The sequence below is a fragment of the Eublepharis macularius genome, chromosome 12 (genome assembly GCF_028583425.1).
Source record: "Eublepharis macularius isolate TG4126 chromosome 12, MPM_Emac_v1.0, whole genome shotgun sequence".
Taxonomy (NCBI): Eukaryota; Metazoa; Chordata; class Lepidosauria; order Squamata; family Eublepharidae; genus Eublepharis; species Eublepharis macularius.
In genome coordinates, this window is record NC_072801.1 from 77,445,018 (window position 1) to 77,463,951 (window position 18,934).

The following is an 18,934-nucleotide window of genomic DNA, read 5'->3' on the forward strand; positions in this document are numbered from 1 at the left end:
CAGATTTCTGTGGGCCCACAGGCAAGCGTGAGCTCTCCTTATCCCCTTTCCTTGGGTGTAGGCTGCCGCCTCCCATCGTTCTGGTACTTCTCAGTTGCAATAGGAAGGTGAAGGTCTCCTTGCTGGGGCTGATCCTCTGCTTTGTCTTTCCCACTGTCAAAAGTCAGATTGTAAGCTCCTTGGAGCAGGGACCCCACTTTTGGATTTCTACTTCTCCTCCTCTATGAAGTCCACGAATGTTGAAGATGCTGCAAAAGCAACATCCGCACAATAACCTGCAGCTCTTGAAGAACAGAATGATTATTGTGCCACGAGCTTCTACTTAGTTGGCAGCAGATGCAGCGTGAGCAGAGGTTGCGCCACCAAAAGTGCAGGGCCGTTTCCACACACGTTGAATAATGCACTTTAGCAATTCTTTGGAAGCGGGTTTTTGTTTCATACACGAAAACCCAGTTCCGAAAGATCACTAAAGAGCATTGAAAGTGCATTATCCGACATGTGCGGAAGCAGCCTAGGTCAGGTTCTCTCCCACCCTGCTTCTTAGCCTGCTTCTCTCCATAGAATCGAGAAGGAGCCGTCGGCTGCAGGGGAGACAGGGATTCTGTTGGGAGAGGAGACCCGGCCTTTGGGAGAAGCCCCTCTATTGCATTTGGGTAAGTTGTGAGGATAAGAGGAGAGGGGTGGGGATTGGAGCTGGGAAAAGGAGTGGACCACCTGGCTCAGGACTCAGCTAAATCTGTCCAAGGCAGGCATTGCTCGGCTCCCTTTGCCTCGGAAGCTGGGAAGTTCAAAGGCATCCTTGAATGCCAGAGGTCCTGGGCTCAGCCCCTGGCATTTCCCGTTAAAGGAACTGCTGGGAAAGCCTTTTCTCTGCCTGAGACCCTGGAGGAGGTGACACTGAGCCAGCCAGGCCAGTGATTGAGTCGGTCTAAAGCGGCTCGTAAGTTCTTGGAGATGGCAGCCTTTGTTGGGGTTGCCAACTGATCTGACCTACCTTTGGGCCTTTTAACAGCAGCTCAATCCACAGCCATCAGGCAAGGCTTTTCATGGTGTGAAAGGAAGCAGGCCCACACGGAAATGTCTGAGAATCAAGCTGCTCCTTGGAAATCAGAAGGCCTAAAAATCACAAAAGCAGTTGGACTCCGCAAGCAAAAGCCGTTTCTCATGCTGGTGTGGTTTACCCAAAGTTTTTCTTGTTCCCCACAGAGGTTACACCCATCCCGTTGAAGCCTGGATTGGTGCCTTCTCCCCATTTGCCCCTTGTCTCGCCCAAGCGACAGCCTCCTCTGAGCCCTGAGGTAAGAGAGGAGGCAGGGAGGAAGATGGGTAGATCTCCTGCCGAAGCCTCATTCCGATGAGCGGGAAAGGCGCTCGGGAGTTTGGAAACCAACCTCCTGCGGAGCTTCCGGCAAGTTCTCCCTTCCTCTCCAGCTCCACCTGCCTGAGTATGAGCCATCCCCAGCCCAGCCCAGCCGGCGGCGGCGACGGAGGCAGTTGCGCTTTGTGGATGAGGTGACACAGATACCCCGGGAAGAATTCCAGAAGCAGATCTCAGACGTGCAAACACAATGTCAGCCCCTGGCAAGTGTTAGGGTTGTGGAATTGTTGGGTTGTAGTTGTCTGCTTGCCTCCTGGATTAATTTGTGTCAGGATATGTACATCTTCTGTGATGCAGAAAGAGCAAATCTGTTCGCTGTGAGTAGCCTGATTGGACAGTCAGTAACAATAAAAAGCTAGAATTCGATACTGATCAGAAAATGGAGTATCCTGAAAATTTCATGTGTGTCTTATCCCATTTTTTAAAGCAACCCATAGGGCTGTAAAGTGTGGGGGCAGTATGATGAAATCTCAAAGGAAAGGGTGGCTGGCAGCTGACATATCATTTTGGTGTTGAAAACAAGGAGGTTAGTCTTTTGGCCTTTTCATTTTGGAGATATGCCTTTCGCTTTCTGTATTTGCAAGGAAAGGGGCTAGAAGATTTTTTAAAACACGAAAGTTGGGAATTCAGAGAACGTGATAGATATGGAGAATGTTACAATGATATGGCAATTGCCGATTTAAAAAAACAACAACCTGAAAACGCCCCCTGGTGGTGTGGAGGGGGAGAATGGGCACAGGGTGTGGTGGTGGGGAGTGGTGCAGGAAAAAACTGGGGAACCAACCTTGTGGCAGACCCATCGTGGCTGCACTGTATTGGCTGGGAAATCTCCGAAACCCATCCTCAAGAACCATACCGCCTTAGATTTTATTTCCAGGTGGGCTACTGGATTACTGCTCTTTTTAAGCGTTCCCACCCTTGCATCCAAAAGAGGACAATCCAAGATCAGAAGTGACAAAGCGAAGCAGGGAGTCCTCTCTCCCCGTCCCGCTTGATCTAACACCGGGTATTTCCCTCCTGATAGGAGACGGTGCTGTTACCAGCTAAGAGGCCGAGGACCCCAGCAGAACTCTTGGGCACTCCGACATATGGTGAGGGATTCTCCCAGGCTTTGTCATTCCCAGGGTGTTCCAAGTGCCCTCGCTGTTCCTCTTTACTGCCCCCCATGGCTGGAGGAAAGCAAAGCAGTTTGTGTTCTTTGAACCCTTCCCCCCCCCCTCCATACACAGAATTTATGCTCAAAAGGTGGTGGAATTCCAGAGCCTTTCAGCCTCAGCTCCTCCCCTCTTTGTAATCTTCCCCATACAAAGAATTTCCAGTATTCCCGTTTCATATTTAAAGAAGTGAGCTGTGACTTATAAAAGCCCATATTGAATAAGATGCCACTGGACTTTTAAAAAATTTTGCTCTACCCTTTTGCAAGGAACTCTCTGAGCCCTACCAGCTTTCTTTGGCGGTCTCTGTGGATGCCTTCCAGGCAACAGTTTGGGCCTGGCTTATGCATGGAGGTTTGTTTACCTCATGGGTCATGTGCAGCCAGACCTAAGGCGGGGGGGGGGCTGGCCTGCAATCAACAGCAACACTGCCCACCAATTCCCGAGGGGGAGGCCTGCGGGTTTGTCACAACAGATGCACCCCAGAGGCACGTGACACCTTGAAAGACAGAGAATGTCTCGTGACACCAGCTTCCAAGGGCCAGAGCCCACTGTGGCCTCTGAGGACCTGTGCTCTGCCCCCTAAATTGTGTAAAGTGTGTGCCATGCTAAATGTCTCAGGCTTGAGGATGGTTTTTGTTTCCAGCTGTTGCCATCCCCATCCTTTGGGGGGAGAGGGGGAGGGGATTCCGGCTTGAGAGGCAGGGTCAAACCCTGCCACCTTATGTCTTAGAATAAGGCCAGTCCTTACAACTATTTGGCCGTCCTCACAGGATGGATGCATCCCACCCTCCGTGGCCTCTGGACACGATGTGCCAACCTCCAGCGTGTGGATTATGCCAGGCAGAGAGCGAGGGAGGAAGAAGTGGAGAGGAGGGAGGAAGAACAGCAGCGGCCAGCAGAGGTTCCCAGTGAGCTTGAGGTGAGAAAAATCCACACACGCACCCCTGCACCTGTAGCAGCTGTCAGGGCTTGTGGCGGCAGCCGCTGGGCAGGGCGCCGGTCTGTCCAGCCCTGACATCAAGGGGGTGGCAGGGATGCTGCACGACCCTGCTCTGTGGAAGGAGGGGCGGTATACCTCACCCAGACTCCCTCTCAGTCCACTCGCTGGCCTGCTCAACCTGCTCCTCTCATCCCCTTTGATCTCCGCCATCTCCTCCATCAACTTTCCTCCTCGCCTCCTATCGCGCTTCGCTCCCAGCTCCACTCCATCACTCCTACTCAACCCACCCCGCCCTGTGGGTGGGCTTCCCTTTTATCCCTTCAGCCTAGCCATGCTCCACCTGCCAACCACGCCCTCCTGCCGCCTTCTAACCATGGCCCTGGCTGGCCTAGGCAGCTGCACCTGTGCTCGTTTGGCTGGAAGCACTGGGCCGGTCCACCAGCGCCTCGTTGGCTGGCTGTCCAGCCTCCCTGGCTGAGCTGACGACTGAAGGCAGGCCCAGCTGAGCCTCCCTGGCTGGCTGTCTCTCTTCTCCCACAGAATACCTCAGGCAGCTCCAGGCATCCCTTGGGCTAGGTGATTGCTTTCCCGCTGGGCCACAGGCTGGGGTGTGGCTCTGAGCTGCTGAGGCTGCTTTTTCTCCCTGGCTGGTAAGGCTTCGGCTTGGCCCGCTGCTGGCGGCCTGTCCCCACTGTCTTGGCCCTCCCCGTCTGCTCTAGCCCCCTCCGGGATGCCCCCATTCTCCCTACCTGGCCCCCTGGACTCCCACTGGAGGGTGGGGCTAGCTGGCCTCCACCTGCCCCTTCTAACCCTCTGAGGCTTGGGTTTCTCTTCCCTTCCCCCTGTGGCCGGCTGGTGCTGGGTCTGGCTGTCTGCTGAGGCAGCTGGGCCCCTGTCTCCCAGGGGTCTCCGTTCCTCTTCTCCAGGTAAGTTCGGGGGCTGGGCTGTAGACCCCGGACAGCAGCTACCTGAGGATTGCACTAAAGCTGAATGAATGACAGTAACAAATTGGAGTGTACAGAGGGGAGAATGCATCAGCCAAGGATGGTGTCCTGAAGATTTGGCATTACACGTGAACGGCTCTTGTTGACATGTGAAAATGCCCCTGTTGACAAGTTGGGGTGAGAGCCCATACCTCAGAAGATTTCTAAAAGGGCTCAACAAAATTCATGGCATGTAGGTCAGTGAGTGGCTATTAACCAGGAACATTCCGTCAAACCTCCATGTTCAGAGGCCGTGGAGCCCGGAATGGCAGGTGCTGGGGACAGACAGCAGAGGAGGGCTGTTGCCTTTATGTCCTGCTTGGGAACTCCCCCAGGAACCCGGTGGAAAGAGGATGCTGGGCAGGACAAACCGTGGGCACAATCCGTCTGTGAAACTTGCTTTGGGCTTTTCTGATGCTCCAGGAGGAGCACTCCAGGGCTGAGGAGCTCAGATAGAGAGCTGGAAAGCCTGGGGCCATGTTTCAGCTGTGCTGCAGACTGCTCGTACTCACTGGCCAAGCCATTGTCATGTAACTTGCTGGTACGTCTGTAAATTGGAATCGTAATTGGGTTCATGTGTGCATTTCCCTACCTCCCTTACCCATAATCTCCTCCTCCGTCTCTGAGGTTACCTTGCCAGTCTGCTTCCTACCAGCAGCACCTCCGCGTCTCTGCCAACCAGTGCTTCCTCCAGCAAAGTGGGCCAACACTCTGTTGCTGACATATTGTCCTTGAGCAGGCAGAAAGGCATGTGAACATTCTGTGACATCATAGCAGTTCAACCAATGGAGTGGGAGATGGTGGGGCAGCTCAGAGGAAACATCCAGGGATTTTTAAAAAATCTGTTGTTATCTAATAGATGTGACCTTTTGAATCATAACAGCAACATTATTCCACTTCTGTCTCTTAGCCCTGATTTCTGGTGGGCCTTTTTCTTTTTCGCAGGAGCTTCGAGGTGCAGAAGAACCAAGTGTGCCTCTTGTGGGTTCCTCAGGTGGGTTGATGGGTCTGCCTCCCAAGTGAGGGGGGTTGGCCTCTCTCTCACAGTGAGAATTAGAAAAGAGCAAGAGCCCTGTAGCACCTGTAAGACGAACAAAATTTGTGGCAGGGTATGAGCTTTCACGAGTCACAGCTCACTTGTTCAGATACTTCTTCGGTGAGAATTACAGCTGCACAGGTGCCCTTCACGCCCCTTAGTCCCGTTTCAGACCTTGACCCTCCTCCCAGTTCTCCTGCTCTGGACACTCCTTGTAGTATACAAATGTTATCTCTCTTTTTTTTTTTTGGTCTGTGTGGCAGAAATTTCCCTGGAGACCACCGAGGAAGAGCTCCGCCCTAGTTTGGTGGCAGCCGAGGAGAGGTGAGCCCAATCCCTTCTGCTCTCGATGGGGAAGAATTCTGCCCCTCCAGGGGGATGCCAGTCTGGTGTCAGCCTCCGGCCTTTCTCTCCCGCAGAGCCTTTGCTGAGCCAGAGGAAGCAGTACTGCCTGTGGTGCCTGAACTCCCTGAAATAAGTTTTGAGCTGCCGCCGGACAAGGAGATGCTCACCCTAACTGATGTGCGCAGGTGTGCGATCAAGGGGTTGACCGACCCAGGCCGGCTGAGCAGGGGAGGGGGAGGGCAACTTGACTGTTCAAAGCATCCAAGGCCTGGCGTGTTTAGCAACAAGGTCTGCTGGGAGACAAAAATGACTTCCCCGTGGCTTCGGCTTGCAAGAAGCATTCCCGGGTTCAAACCTACTCGTCGTTTCAGATCCTTTCATTAGCTTTGCAACAGCACAGTCCGCTTTGCCAGAAGAGGGCCTTAGTTCTGGAGCATGCCCAGTTCCACTTCTTGCAAGGATGCCCTCCACCTAAGGTTGCCAACTCCAGGTTGGGAAATTCCTGGAGATTTTGGGGGTGGAGCCGGGGGTTCAGCATGGTATAATGCCCTAAGGTCCACCCTCCAAAGCTGCCGTTTTCTCCAGGGGAACTGATCTCTGTTGTCTGGAGAGCAGCTATGATTCCCTTCCTGGAGGCTGGCAACCCATAATATGGTTGCCAACTCAAGGATCAGAAATTCTTGGAGGTTCGGGGGTGGAGCCTGGGGAGGGACCTCAGCAGGGTATGATGCCATAGACCCCACCCGCCAATGCAACCGTTTCCTCCAGGGGAACTGATCTCTTTCGTCTGGGGATCAGTTGTAATTCTGGGGGAACTCCAGGCACCACCAGAAGGTTGGCAAGCCTAAAATTTGTGAGGTTGAATTCCCCCCCCCCATAAGATTTAGTGTAGGTGGGTAGGGTTGTTGTAAAGCAGCTATTTATGCAGATGGGGCTCACACCCTATTTTTTCCAGGCTGGTAGCTGCCAAACTACAGCAGTTCGAGGAGATAGAGTTCAGCCAGCTGGTGCCTTTCACCGTTTCCCAGGCTGTCGCCAGCCGATTCTTCTACATGTGCTTGGGTAGGTGCGGGGTGGGGTGGGACATGCTTGCTGTCCTTTTGCTTGCCCTCCTCCTGTAGGTGGAAAGGGGGTCATTTGAAATCATCCAGCCACGTGGAGGTGGTCCCACCTTCTGTTTTCAACCCCACTCCCACCAGGGTCAGCCCTGTGGCCGTATAGGCTTGGAAGCTAGCTTGTGGAACTGGAGACAAGACCCAAATGTCTCAGAGAGTTGGAAGGGGGTGAGGATTCCCTAGGGTTGCCAGGTCCAGGCTGGAAAATTCCTGGAGATTTGGGGAAGGAGGAGCCTGGAGAGGGTGGGGTTTGGGGAGGGGCCTCAATGGGGTATAATGCCAGAGTTCACCTTTAGAGCAGCCATTTTCTCCCGGTGAACTGATCTCTGTTGCCTGGAGATCAGTTCTAATTCTGGGAGATCTCCAGCTACCACCTGGAGGCTTGCTACCCTAGTCCCCCCTTTGGCCGCATGTGGCCTAGAAGCTATCTGAAGCCATGCAAAAAACCTCCGGCATGAGGGGAAGTGTGGAAGCTGGAAGAGAATACTGAACACCCCCTTATTGAACACCCCCCATCCTTTCCCTTGTGTACTGGGAGGGGGAGAGGCACTAGCTGGCTTCCTCCTCAAGAGCATCTTTTCTGCTCCACTGCAGTTCTCGCAGGAGACCAATACCTGTGCCTGGAGCAAGCAGAGCCCTTTGGCCCGATTGTGATCAAGCCCGGTGCGCAGTTCCATCCAAGCTAGAGGCTCCTGCCTGCTGCTGCCCCAGCTGTGGGCCCACACTTAAGACAGAGAAGGGTTTATAATTTTATAATTGTTTCTACAGATTCAAGTGGTTGGAGATTTTAAAAAATATGAATTGGTTATACAAACCCTGTTTTGTAATTGAAGTTGCTTGTTTTTTTTAAATAAAGAATAAAATTCTTCAAAATACCTTTGAACTGTCAAGATGAAGATGGGTAGCCGTGTTAGCCTGTCTGTAGCAGTAGAAAAGAGCAAGAGTCCAGTAGCACCTAAAAGACCAACAAAATGTATAGTAGGGTAGGCGCTTTCATGGGTCACAGCTCACTTCTTCAGATACTCCGAAGAAATGAGCTGTCACTCGCGAAAGCTCCTACCCTACTGCAAATTTTGTTAGGCTTATAGGTGCTACTGGACTCTTGCTCTTTTCTCTGCCAGTATGCTTAGATTTCTCTTAGGAGAACCTTCTGGATCCATCTAAAACTCCATCCCAGTTTCCAGTTAAGCTCAACAATCATTCCCATTTGTTGGTTCCCCAGGAATTGGTAATCACCAGTCCACTGCTGTAGGACAGGTCTAAGAATATTTGTGTGTGTGAAGAGCCATCAAGTAAGGCTTCACCCTAGAAGAGCTTACCCCACTCCTACCCCACTAGGGATTTAATACAAAGTCCCTGCCCCAGCTATTTATCAATTCAAAACGGCAATCCCTCCATGGCTTCCTCCAGTATTTCAACTAGTCTGTGTGTTATGTGCCGTCAAGTCGCCTCCGACCTCTAGCGACCCTATGAATGAAAGACCTCCCAAATGTCCTATCATTAACAGACTTGCTCAGATCCTGCAAACGGAGGACGTGGCTTCTTTGATCGAGTCCAGCCATCTCATTTTAGGTCTTCCTGTTCTGCTGCTGCCTTCCACTTTTCCAGAGAATCTTGTCTTCTCATGATGTGACCAAAGTACAATAAGCCTTAGTCTCGTCATTTTAGCTTCTAGGGAGAATTCAGGCTTGATTTGATCTAGAACCCACTTTTGGGCTGTCCATGGTATCTGCAAAACTCTCCTCCAGCACCTCATTTCAAATGACTCAGTTTTCTTCAATTAATCTAGCTCTATTATAAACACAAGACCCCCAACAGATTCAGCTAAGTTATTTTTTTTTATTGCAAGGTACACAATATATATTTTCTCTCTCTCACTCTTTCAAAAAGTACCAAACTAGAACGTAAAATGTTAAATACAAACAAGAGGTCATAACTGAGCCCTGTTTCAACCCAGGCCTCCAGCTTAACACAAGAACAATCCAATACTTGCTAAAGAATAAACGTTTTGGCAATCACCCTGCAAATGACCGCAGAGCAAGGAGGGTAGCAGTTCTGGAAATGGTTCCCAACAGGGCAAGGAAAATAAGAGGAAAGCTCCAACAGTTGGGCTCAACTGCCCACCGACAAGGAGGAGGGAGGCAAATCATCACGGCAGCGGAACCAGTCGATTGTGTGAACTATGAGTCAGAAGGGGTTGGTAGGACACCCTGAAAATAGCTGACTGGCTGTTTTGGTGACCAGAAAGTGTACAGGCGGCATTTCCATTCGAACAGAACTGAACTATTTACACACACACCATGGCAAGTGAAGGGGAGAACACCAAGACTGGTAAATTGTCACGTGCAACTGACTGAACTCTTTGGCCTGGCAGTCGGAGGGGAAATGGCTCACGCTCTGAGTCACTCTACCCCCCCTCTCTGTTTTGGTCTGCTTCAGAAGGGCTGATAAAAGTCTGACACGCACACCCACACACTTCTTGTTTGCGAAAGGAGGAAATATTGGGCTGGATGGCCTGAAAACCAGCTCACGCCCTTTTTAGGGGCAGCGGCCCAACAGGAGAAAATTCATTTGACTCCCTTCCCCTCCTTCCATTAGAAACACCATCAGTCACAAAGGAGCACGTTCAGGACATGGACAGGTGAACGGGCTCCCATAAACAAAACCTGCTTCGGCTCAACAATGTAATGGCCTCCCTTGTCCCCACCACTGCTGGGAGTCAATAAATAGGAGACCTTGTCAATTGGTCTCCTGTTTATTGGAGACCTTGTCAATAAACAGAAGACCAACTGCCAAGCTGGGTTTGCTCACCAAAGCCAAATGTGGGCAACTGTCGCCTGTGGGTCCACTCATTTTGGCTAGCTACACTTCAATTTGGCAACGAAGATTTCCCTAAGTAATTCAGGCAAACCGGTTGGGATGGTCTGTAGTGGAAAACAAAGGCTGGAACACACAGGGACTTGTGAGAGAGGTCTGTCGTGGCGCTGCCAGCCAAATCAAGAAACTGCGACAGGCAAACCTGCCAAGATTGCTGCCCAGACAGCAACTCTAACAGGCAGGAAAGACTGACAATACAACAGGTGGAGACCAGGGCATGCCTGCCCGTGACCATTTCAGCTCGGAGGCACCTGCGTGTGTGTGTGTGTGTGTGAAAAAGTTCTCTCCTGGAACCAGCTTACCAACCAAAAAACAGCACCGAAAGAGTATGGCAAACATGGAGAGGACCTCAGCCACCAAGGGATACAAGAACACCTGCTGCGGAGCGAGTCAGAAGCCTCCCGCTGGCAACAGGAACCCAAAAGCACAAAACAGGAGGAAGTGGCGTTCTTGTCAAGGGTCGGTGAGTCCCCAAAGTCCATACAGCACTGTGTCTGGGAGAAAGATTCCGGTGTCTAGGAGAAATCTTCAACTGTATGGAGCCCAGGGAAGCAGGGCCCCCTTGCCCCTTCCTCCTCATCCTCAACTGGTGCCGACAGCAGCACTGAGCAGGGCTTGGGCTTCTGAAGGCAGCGAGAGCATGGCCGACTGGAATTTGGCTGGCCAGTGGCTGGCAAGGTTGCGGAGAAGCATTACCAGGGTGTTGTGGCCATCTGGAGAGAAGAAGAGCGGTTATGGCTGGGGGCCACGATGGCAACAATTATGTGGCTCAGATTACAAAGTCAATGGAGGAGCCTGATGACTTTGTAAAACCAGGTTTTACAAAGGCTGTTTCCACACTACTTACCTTCATCCAGAACGCTGCGGAGCATCGGAAGATAGTTTTTGCGACATCGCACAAAACTTGCGCGAGAAGATGCTATCTTTCGCGACGTTCCGCAGTGTTCCAGATGAAGTGGAAGCGGCCCATGTCTAGGTTTATTTCTCTCAGGACCTCATGAAAGTTAGCATTTGCCAATTTGTGGCCCCTCTCTATTGGGGCCACATTCTCCCTGACTGCCCAGAGAGCACCAAAGAGTGACACAAGCAAACAAACCTCTTCCTCTATGCATACATTTTTGTTGAGATCTGGAATACTGGATGGACAAGGAGCAGCAAAAACAGGGTTCAAATCCCCATTTTACTATGAAGCTTACTTGACTTGGTCTTACCTAAGTCTGATCTACCTTAACAAATGGATTAAAGGAGATGTGTATGATATTCATTACTTGGATGCTTAAAAAATGGAGAGGAGAAGGGGAAGCCGCCTGGCCTACTGAGACAGGTACCTGCTGGGAGGTTCTTTGTTTTCAGGACAGAGCTGCTGGCCTGCATAATATCCTCAATCTGCTGCAACACCTGGAAAACGAAGGTGCCAGAAAAAAACAGTTTCTCCCATCAGAGCTGCGGAAACCTCTTTTTTGGAGAATGAAAAGCCCAAACCCTCTCAAGCCCTGCCATTCCCCATCCTGCAAATCAGAGCCATTATGGGAAGGAACAACCGTGCCGTGTTGCTTCCAGCTCTGGATTATTCTGCGTCAGCCAGACATGGAAACTTCTGGAGCTCTAGCGAACACCGAAGCTCTGTTTCTACTACAAATATGCCAAGGGGCTGAGTTGGGAACCTCCTCTGACCATGTTTCGGAAAGCAGGTTCCTATCCCTTAACTGATTGATTGGATTTATAATCCACTCTCCCCGTGAACGAGCTCAGAGTGGATAACGTCAGTATTAAAATTTACAATAAAATTTGCTTTAAAAACCATAAACAAACACACAGTTCAGTAATAAAAACAGCTCTAGATGGCGGCCCATATTTCCAACCCCAACCAAACATTCTATGGGGTGGGAGATGAAAGAGCGGCAGTGGCCCAGCTGGCTGTCAAGAGAGGTTTTCACCTAATTAGATAGGCCTTGGGATGCTCTACGGGTCACAGGAAAGCAGGCCACTCCTCATGGTGGCAGCTTAGGTACCTGCTGAGGGTCGTGTTCATATATAAAGCTGATGCAACGGAAAACAGTCTTGTATTCTTCAAAATCCTCCTTCAACGGGAGAGCACGGAGCAACACCGGGAAAACCTGTAGGAGGAGTTGGGGGTGGGTGGGATACGGAATATCACTTAATGCAGGTTGAACCAAGTTTTACAAGCTATGAGCCTTCTTTTTGGGCTTGCAACTAAGGTGGATTTTTCTGCTTTTAAAAGTCAAAATTGTAACCGTGTAAGAAAAAACAAGGCCCCCCACCCGCGACCACTCACTCGCTGCCTCGAGAGGTACAGGGCAGCACAAACAACTGACTTAGCAGGCATTTGCCCCCAAACAATTGTTCTTTACCCTGGACGAGTGAGTGACCACAAAGAAGCTTATGGGTAGAAAGGAGGATTCTGCCACCCTGCACCGCACTTGGTGTTATCTGAATGCAGGAAGCTGCCTTCTGCTCATGACGGGCCTGGTCTCCTCTGTGTGGCAGCAGCTTGCCAGGGTCTCAGCTGGAGGTCTTTCATGCCACCCAGTACTGGACCGTTTTGACTGAGAATATCAGAGATTGAACCTCAGATCTTCTGCATGCAACGTAGATGTTCTTCCACTGAGCCACAGCCTCTCCGATCAAAGAATGACAAACCCAGCCACCCCCGTTGCGTGCTCGGCAAATCGGTAATGTGAATCCTGACCTGATTCGTAAGCATGGATAGGAAAAGTCCACCCTTTCGTCACCTGAGGCCTGGTTCCGCTTGCAAAACAACCAGACGCCAGAACAGAACGCCCCATTCCAGAGCTGGAGACTCGCTCTTTGGGAAGCTACCTGCCATGTTATCAACTCCCAGCAAGCAGGAAGCCAGCAGATCAGGCAAAAGAAAAGAGCAGAACTGTACTCCCCAATATGCTCACTTTCTATTCGCAGGGAGGTTTTTTTTAATGGAAAGCAACACTCCAAGCTGGACTCCCCACCCCCTGCAGTCTGTCCCACACTCAGCCAACTCAGGCCCCTCCTGCATGTGCGAACCGGGCCCGAATCTGAGAATGTCCAGCTGGTCAACAGTGTTCAGGAATACATTTCCTGGAAGGGGAGGCTTTATTTCCAAAGGCTGCTGCAAGGGGCGGCACACCCCCAGCAGAAGCAGGCAGACTCAGAACTCAGAACTCAGGTGTGTGTCACCTGCTGTATCAGGTTTTTTTTCAGGTAAGCTGCATATGGTGGACGGGTGAAACTTTTATAAATAGGCAAGTAAAACAAATACTGTTCTGTAAAGGAGGGGGCTGCAGCTCAGCGGGAGAGTAGATCTTGGATAGGCAGGACACCCGGCGTGTCTGCTTAACAGCAAGTGGTCAGAAAGGCCTCCTTCCGCCCGAGCCGTTCCCAGCCACAAGCCAGAAGTCTGGCCTAGAGGGGCCGACTCAAGAGAAAGCAGCTTCATGTTTAAAAAGACGACGAACAGAGAGCCAGGTAGCTTCGTCCAGAGTTGTCAACTGCCCTGCCCCCCCTGCGTTTGCACCCTTTTGTCCCAGGTGACTCCCCCCCACCTCACCTGCCCAATGGGGACCCCTCCTGGGTTGGCCATCACCATCCGTGCGACGGCCCCACAGACGTTGTCAGCCACCCGATTGTTCTGCTCCTGCGCAATGAGATTGGACAAAAGCCCCAGCAGTTTGGGGTAATGTCTGCACGAGACGAGGAAGAGGTTAAGGGGGAAACAGCCGCTGGCAGGGAGCGGGCCAAGGGGTGGGTCTGGAGTCACAAAACATGGGGAAAGTGCTGTGGCTGAGAGTGGCCACAGACTCCAGGACTTTGCGGGCTTGCAGAAACCTGACCGGCTTCTTCTTGTAAGAATAGACAGTGATGGCTACTTTGATCTTTTTGGGTGGGGCAAGTTACAGTCACCGCCATACACAGCCTGATCCCAGGGCAGGAGAAAGGATCTTCTGCCTTGGGTCCCAGAAAGCCAAACTTTCCTTAAGGCCGACCTCTTTAAGGAAGGCCCCTTCCGTGGATCTCACATGCCGGGTGGGACTCTATGGGCAGAGACCATTCTTGGAAGTAATCACGACTCCAGACGTTGTCGGCTCTGACGGTCAAAACCAGTGCCTTGTGAGTATGTAGGTAAGAGAGCGGAAGTCCAAATCCCCTTCTGCCCGTTCTCATTTCCATGTTAAAAAGAAGGAATCGCTACAGGCAAACCCAAAGGTTATAAAGCCCTCACTTGAAATTGGCGAGAAGCCCAATCCTTGCCCCTCCCCGAAGACCCAGCTAAGCAACCCCGATGTCAGCTGTCCCCACACTGCTCCCTCCCAACCTAAAAAGAGATAATGTCTAACACAGTGCCAACTACTCCCCGTATAATTCCTTCATCACGACTATACCTGGACGGTGCCAGGGCTTGTGGTGAAGCTAGCACACACACACCACCAGGTCTTAGCTCCTACTCCCATCCACCCCAGCCTTGGTAAGAAGGATACTCATACATGGCTTCTCCACCGTGTTCCGCCAGCACACCCAGCCCGAAGACGGCATTGCTGCGCACCTCCTTGTCTGCATCGCGGGCGGCCCCCATCAACAATGGCAGCAAGCGTGGCACGAAGGGGCTGGTTGCCCGGCCTAAGCCCTGGACTGCTTCTGCTACTGTGCCCACCGCAAAGGACTTGTCTGATGCAGAACAGCTGGGTTTCTGGGGAAGGAGAAATGCTCAGACTAGAGAGAAAGCACCCCACCTGGGGTGGTGGTAGGAAACCCAGGAGGGCTGTCTGAGCGCCTTTAAGGGACAGAGACAAAATTACCATCACCCACATGGTGGAATGATTAGAATATTGCACTGGGGCCACCCAAGTTCAAAAATTCAGCCAGATTATTTCTTAGCTGCCTCTTCAGAAAACCTCTCATGTTGGACATAATGACAGGGGAAACATCAGTCCTGTCTGAACTCCCTGTGCGGGAAGAGAGGCCTACGTTCAATTCTTATCCACTCAGTTGGGAATCTTGTTGCGTGGACTTGGCTTAGGTAAACTAATTAATGAAATGGGATACTTTCCCTCCTCTGGGCATAGATCCAGAGGAATTAGCCATGTTAGCCTGTAGTTGCAAAACAGTAAAGAGTCCAGTAGCACCATTAAGACTAACCAACTTTATTGTAGCATAAGCTCTCGAGAGCCACAATTCTCTTTGTCAGATGCATCGTCAGATGCATCTGACAAAGAGAGCTGTGGTTCTCGAAAGCATCATTAGATGCACCTGACAAAGAGAGCTGTGGTTCTCGAAAGCTTATGCTACAATCAAGTCGGTTAGTCTTAAAGGGGCTACTGGACTCTTTACTATTTCCCTCCCCTGCCACCCCCCCCAACCTAACAATGGATAACACCTGAGCTACTTGGAGAAAAGAGTGGGATGTAAAAATGAAGGCAAAATGTTTGGGCTCCACAGCCCCTAACCTAAAGCAGCCACCCGCCCTACAGAGGGCAGAACAACATCTTGGCAGAAGGTGGCAAAGAAGCTTCAGCCATGAGGAAGAAAGTAACAGAAAGGGGGCAGGAAAGAAGGGCACACCAGCGATCCTATTAAGGACAGGAAGGGCGGGGGAAGAGGAGGGGACGTTGTCCCGGGACTCACCATCTTGTTGAGGAGCAAGTGCAGGAAGCCAGCAAAATACGGAGCGAAGGTCTCTCCGCCGACCGCTTCGGCAAGGGCAGGGATTGCCTCCCCAGCATACTCAACCAACATTGCGTCGTATTCAGCCTGTTTGGGGGAGCCGACGTGGAAGAACCGGAGAGAAGAGAGCCGTGAGGAGAAAAGCAAACTCTCCCCATTTTCTTCTTACCACTCAGATTACTCCCTGCCGCAAGATCTACCCACCGTCCTCTGCAGCCCAACGCGACATTTTCAGGATTGCGGCCCCCGCCCAACACTGCTTCTCAAGGGAAACTGCTGGGTAAGGACCAAGGAATGCGGGGTCATGTTATCCCCCCCCCACCTTGGAAGCCAAGCCCCACCCCATCCCGTTCAAGCAACGGAACCGCCTCATTTTTGTTGCCCTTGATATTATTTACAGAATCAGGGAAATAACGTGGCATAAGCTGCATTTGAGAGCCAGTTTGGTGTAGTGGTGAAGAGCGCGGGACTCTAATCTGGAGAGCCGGGTTTGATTTCCCACTCCTCTGCTTGAAGCCAGCTGGGTGACCTTGGGCTAGTCATGGCTCTCTGGAGCTCTCTCAGCCCCACCCACCTCACAGGATGATTGTTGTGGGGATAATAATGACACTGTGACACTGAGAGATCTCTGTCTTTTGGTGCTACACCTCTGAAGATGCCAGCCACAGCTGCTGGCGAAACGTCAGGAACTACAATGCCAAGACCACGGCAATACAGCCCGGAAAACCCACAACAACCATCGTTCTCCTGCCGTGAAAGCCTTCGACAATACATCAATAATGATATACTTTGTAAACCGCTGAGTGGGCGTTAAGTTGTCCTGAAGGGCGGTATATAAACTGAATGTTGTTATTGTTATTAAGACTATTTACATGTGTGGTGGTGGAGAGTGCCGTCAAGTCATAGCTGATTTACAACGACCCCGGGAGGAGTTTTCAAGGCAACAGACTAACAGAGGTGGTTGGCATGTAGGGCGGTCTATATATACACTAACAAGAAAAACAGATGGTTTTATTGTATTGTCTCGCTTTCCATCTTTATAAGGCAGCAAAAAATCTTTGCAAAACGGATCCTGTTCCTTTTTTGAGGATATTCAGTAGTCAGTATGTTATGATTGCAAATAAAAAAAATAAAGTTATACACCCACTACAGGGATTAACTACCTGAGCAAAAACTTGTTGAAAAAAACGCTGGCATTTCACTGCACTTTAAAATGCTTTCCCACACTTACAAATTATGCAAAACCAGATTCGAGAATCTCCCCACCCCAGCTGCCTTTTCTGTTCCCAAGAGCTTCAGTTTCTGAAAGCAAACACCAGGCGGTGACGGAGAATGCACAGCCCCACACTCACCTCTTCCTCCTCCTCCTCTTCGTCATCATCGTCCATATCAGTGTCTTGACAGGCTGTCTGGAAAAGGTTTTTTTTAAAAAAAATGCATCAAAACTAATGCCGCCATGCATTTTAAAAGATGTGGGAGTAATGCAAGAGGTGCGTGCGTACCCCAGGCTCCTCCAATTGCACTGCACCACGCTTGGGATTATCTCACTTTTTTAAAAAAAGTTTATAGTTCTCAAGATCACAAAGCTTCTGATGTTGAAGCTATGGAAGATGGAGAGAAGGCTGCTCCCCATGAGATGTTTGGAAGCAAGCGAAAGCATGCTATTTAAACAACTGTGCACCGCTGGAAAGATTTAATTTTTTTAACCTAAATGTAACCCTTTTTTTTCTGGTCCAGACAATGGCCTGGCCCAGAGCCTGAGCCTTGGCTAGGAGAGAAGAACTCTGCCAAAAAAGGGACGAGAAACCTCCTCTCTGCTCCTCCTCTTCCTCCAGCACCCAGCAAGTCCCACCCACCTCCGCTTGGGAAAGAGGCCCACCCACCTCCGCTTGGGAAAAGGCTTCTGCCGCACTCACTTTTTTCTCCAGCACCTCCCGGATCACCCGACACAGTTCGGCCAGTCGCCCGGGTTCCCAGAAGGCCTCTTGTTGGCACGCCTTCACCAGCTTGACCAGGGTCTCCAGAATGGCCATCACCACCTGGCGCTCCTTGTCCTCCCGGATCCCTTTAATGTAGGCCGGCAGCACCACAGAGAGCATCTTCTGCTGAGCTGCGGGGCAGAGAAAAGGGTCCGGTTTAAGGAAAGACCAGACCTTCTGCACGGCAGGCCCTTTAGGACAGGGAACAGCCCCTGCCGACCCTGCCCGCCTGCCCGCCCCCTCCTCCTCTCTCCTCTGTTAGGCTGCTGGGCTGCCCTCCCCCTGCTCCGGCGCCTGCTCACCAGCACTGTGGGGCTCGGATGGGTCATGCTCGCAGACCCGATGCAACGAGATGCAGAAATGCCCCAGAGCATCAAAAGCAGATTTCCTCACATTGATGTGGAAGCACTGGAAAGGGAAACATGGCGATTAGGTGCCCCAAATATAAACGAAATGAAACCCTGTCCTCAAGTCAGAGTTGACTTATGGCGACCGCTGGCGGGGTTTTAAAGGCAAGAGACTAACAGAGGTGGCTTGCCATTGCCTGCCTCTGCAACCCGGGTCTTCTTTGCAGGTCTCTCGTCCAACTAACCAAAGCCGACCCTGCTTAGCTTCTGAGATCTGACAAGATCAGGCTCACCTGGGCTATCCAGGGCAGGGTGCCCCAAATATAACCCCTGTCCAATCTCCCTGTTCCAAGTGCTCCAAAGATCGTTTTACACTCCATGGACCATTCTCTGTGTTACACTTGTCCTAGCACACCATCCCTCTTCTAATCCAACCCCCCCTTATTTCCCCCCCTTCTATCTCCTCCTTGATTTCCCCTGCAGCCCCCCCCCCCGAGTTAGCGGCAGCTAAGATCGCCATTTTCAGGCCCCCTCATTGGCCTTAAACAATTATCCGCTTTCCCATACATGACGAGGGGCTTTTCCCTCAACTTCCTCCAGGATTCCTTTCTCTGCTCCATTCCAAGCCCTCCCCCACCCACTACCTTCTGCCTGTCTGACTGCGACATTTGGACGTCTGTTTCTGGCCCCCCCATTACCTCCAACAGCTTGAAGACTTCCTGGAAGCAATTCTCCATAAAAGGCAGGAAGGCCACACTGAGACAGGGGGAAAGGAGTTAGTCGGAAAGGCTACAACGTCCTCCTCCAGCAACTTCGCTCATTGTGCTTGGTTGTGCCCCCCCCCGCCCCCCCCATACCTTGTCACATGTGTAATCCATTTTCCCCAGTAAAAGGCAATAAAGAAAAAAGAAGGGGGGGTATGAGATGTGCCATAAGCATCTTTGGTGAGGAAAAGATCTTCGATTCATGGGGTTTTCCAGGCAGGAGACAAACGGAGGTTTGCCACTGCCTGCCTCTGCTCTGCAACCCTTGACTTCCTTGGTGACCTCCCATCCAAGCGATAACCAGGACAGACCTTGCTTAGCTTCTGAGAGCTGATGA

At 51.4% G+C, this 18,934-nt stretch overlaps 2 protein-coding genes across 5 annotated transcripts in view; one reads left to right on the plus strand and one right to left on the minus strand.

Annotated features, from left to right (window-relative positions):
* Positions 1-496: 496 nt before the first annotated feature.
* On the plus strand, positions 497-7,640 carry REC8 (REC8 meiotic recombination protein). Its single transcript, XM_054994538.1, has 10 exons — positions 497-515; positions 1,207-1,298; positions 1,432-1,581; positions 2,403-2,469; positions 3,306-3,454; positions 5,404-5,452; positions 5,758-5,818; positions 5,914-6,024; positions 6,795-6,901; positions 7,549-7,640. The coding sequence occupies exons 1-10, from the start codon at positions 497-499 to the stop codon at positions 7,638-7,640; spliced, it is 897 nt and encodes a 298-aa protein (XP_054850513.1).
* A 1,139-nt stretch (positions 7,641-8,779) lies between these two features.
* The window catches only part of IPO4 (importin 4), a 28,381-nt gene continuing 18,226 nt past the window's right edge, over positions 8,780-18,934 (minus strand). For 2 of the 4 annotated variants that reach the window (XR_008598004.1, XR_008598005.1), the window contains exons 21-31: positions 18,532-18,589; positions 17,789-17,894; positions 17,424-17,617; positions 16,860-16,916; positions 15,469-15,594; positions 14,325-14,533; positions 13,397-13,529; positions 11,844-11,948; positions 11,160-11,229; positions 9,721-10,544; positions 8,780-9,689 (exon numbers count right to left, since the gene is read on the minus strand). Coding sequence is in view for 2 of the 4 variants with exons in the window: in XM_054994887.1 (XP_054850862.1) it covers positions 10,414-10,544; positions 11,160-11,229; positions 11,844-11,948; positions 13,397-13,529; positions 14,325-14,533; positions 15,469-15,594; positions 16,860-16,916; positions 17,424-17,617; positions 17,789-17,894; positions 18,532-18,589 (1,189 nt within the window). In the remaining 2 variants the exon portion in view is untranslated. Of the gene's footprint in view, positions 10,545-11,159; positions 11,230-11,843; positions 11,949-13,396; positions 13,530-14,324; positions 14,534-15,468; positions 15,595-16,859; positions 16,917-17,423; positions 17,618-17,788; positions 17,895-18,531; positions 18,590-18,934 lie in introns of all 4 variants that reach the window. The other 2 variants (XM_054994887.1, XM_054994888.1) reach the window with 2 other exon arrangements.

Bases quoted from the DNA above. Each gene is read 5' to 3' on its own strand.
- REC8 (XM_054994538.1), top strand. The intron at 2,470-3,305 runs GTGAGGGATTCT...CCGTCCTCACAG, and splicing joins CTTGGGCACTCCGACATATG to GATGGATGCATCCCACCCTC. The intron at 6,025-6,794 runs GTGTGCGATCAA...TATTTTTTCCAG, and splicing joins ACCCTAACTGATGTGCGCAG to GCTGGTAGCTGCCAAACTAC.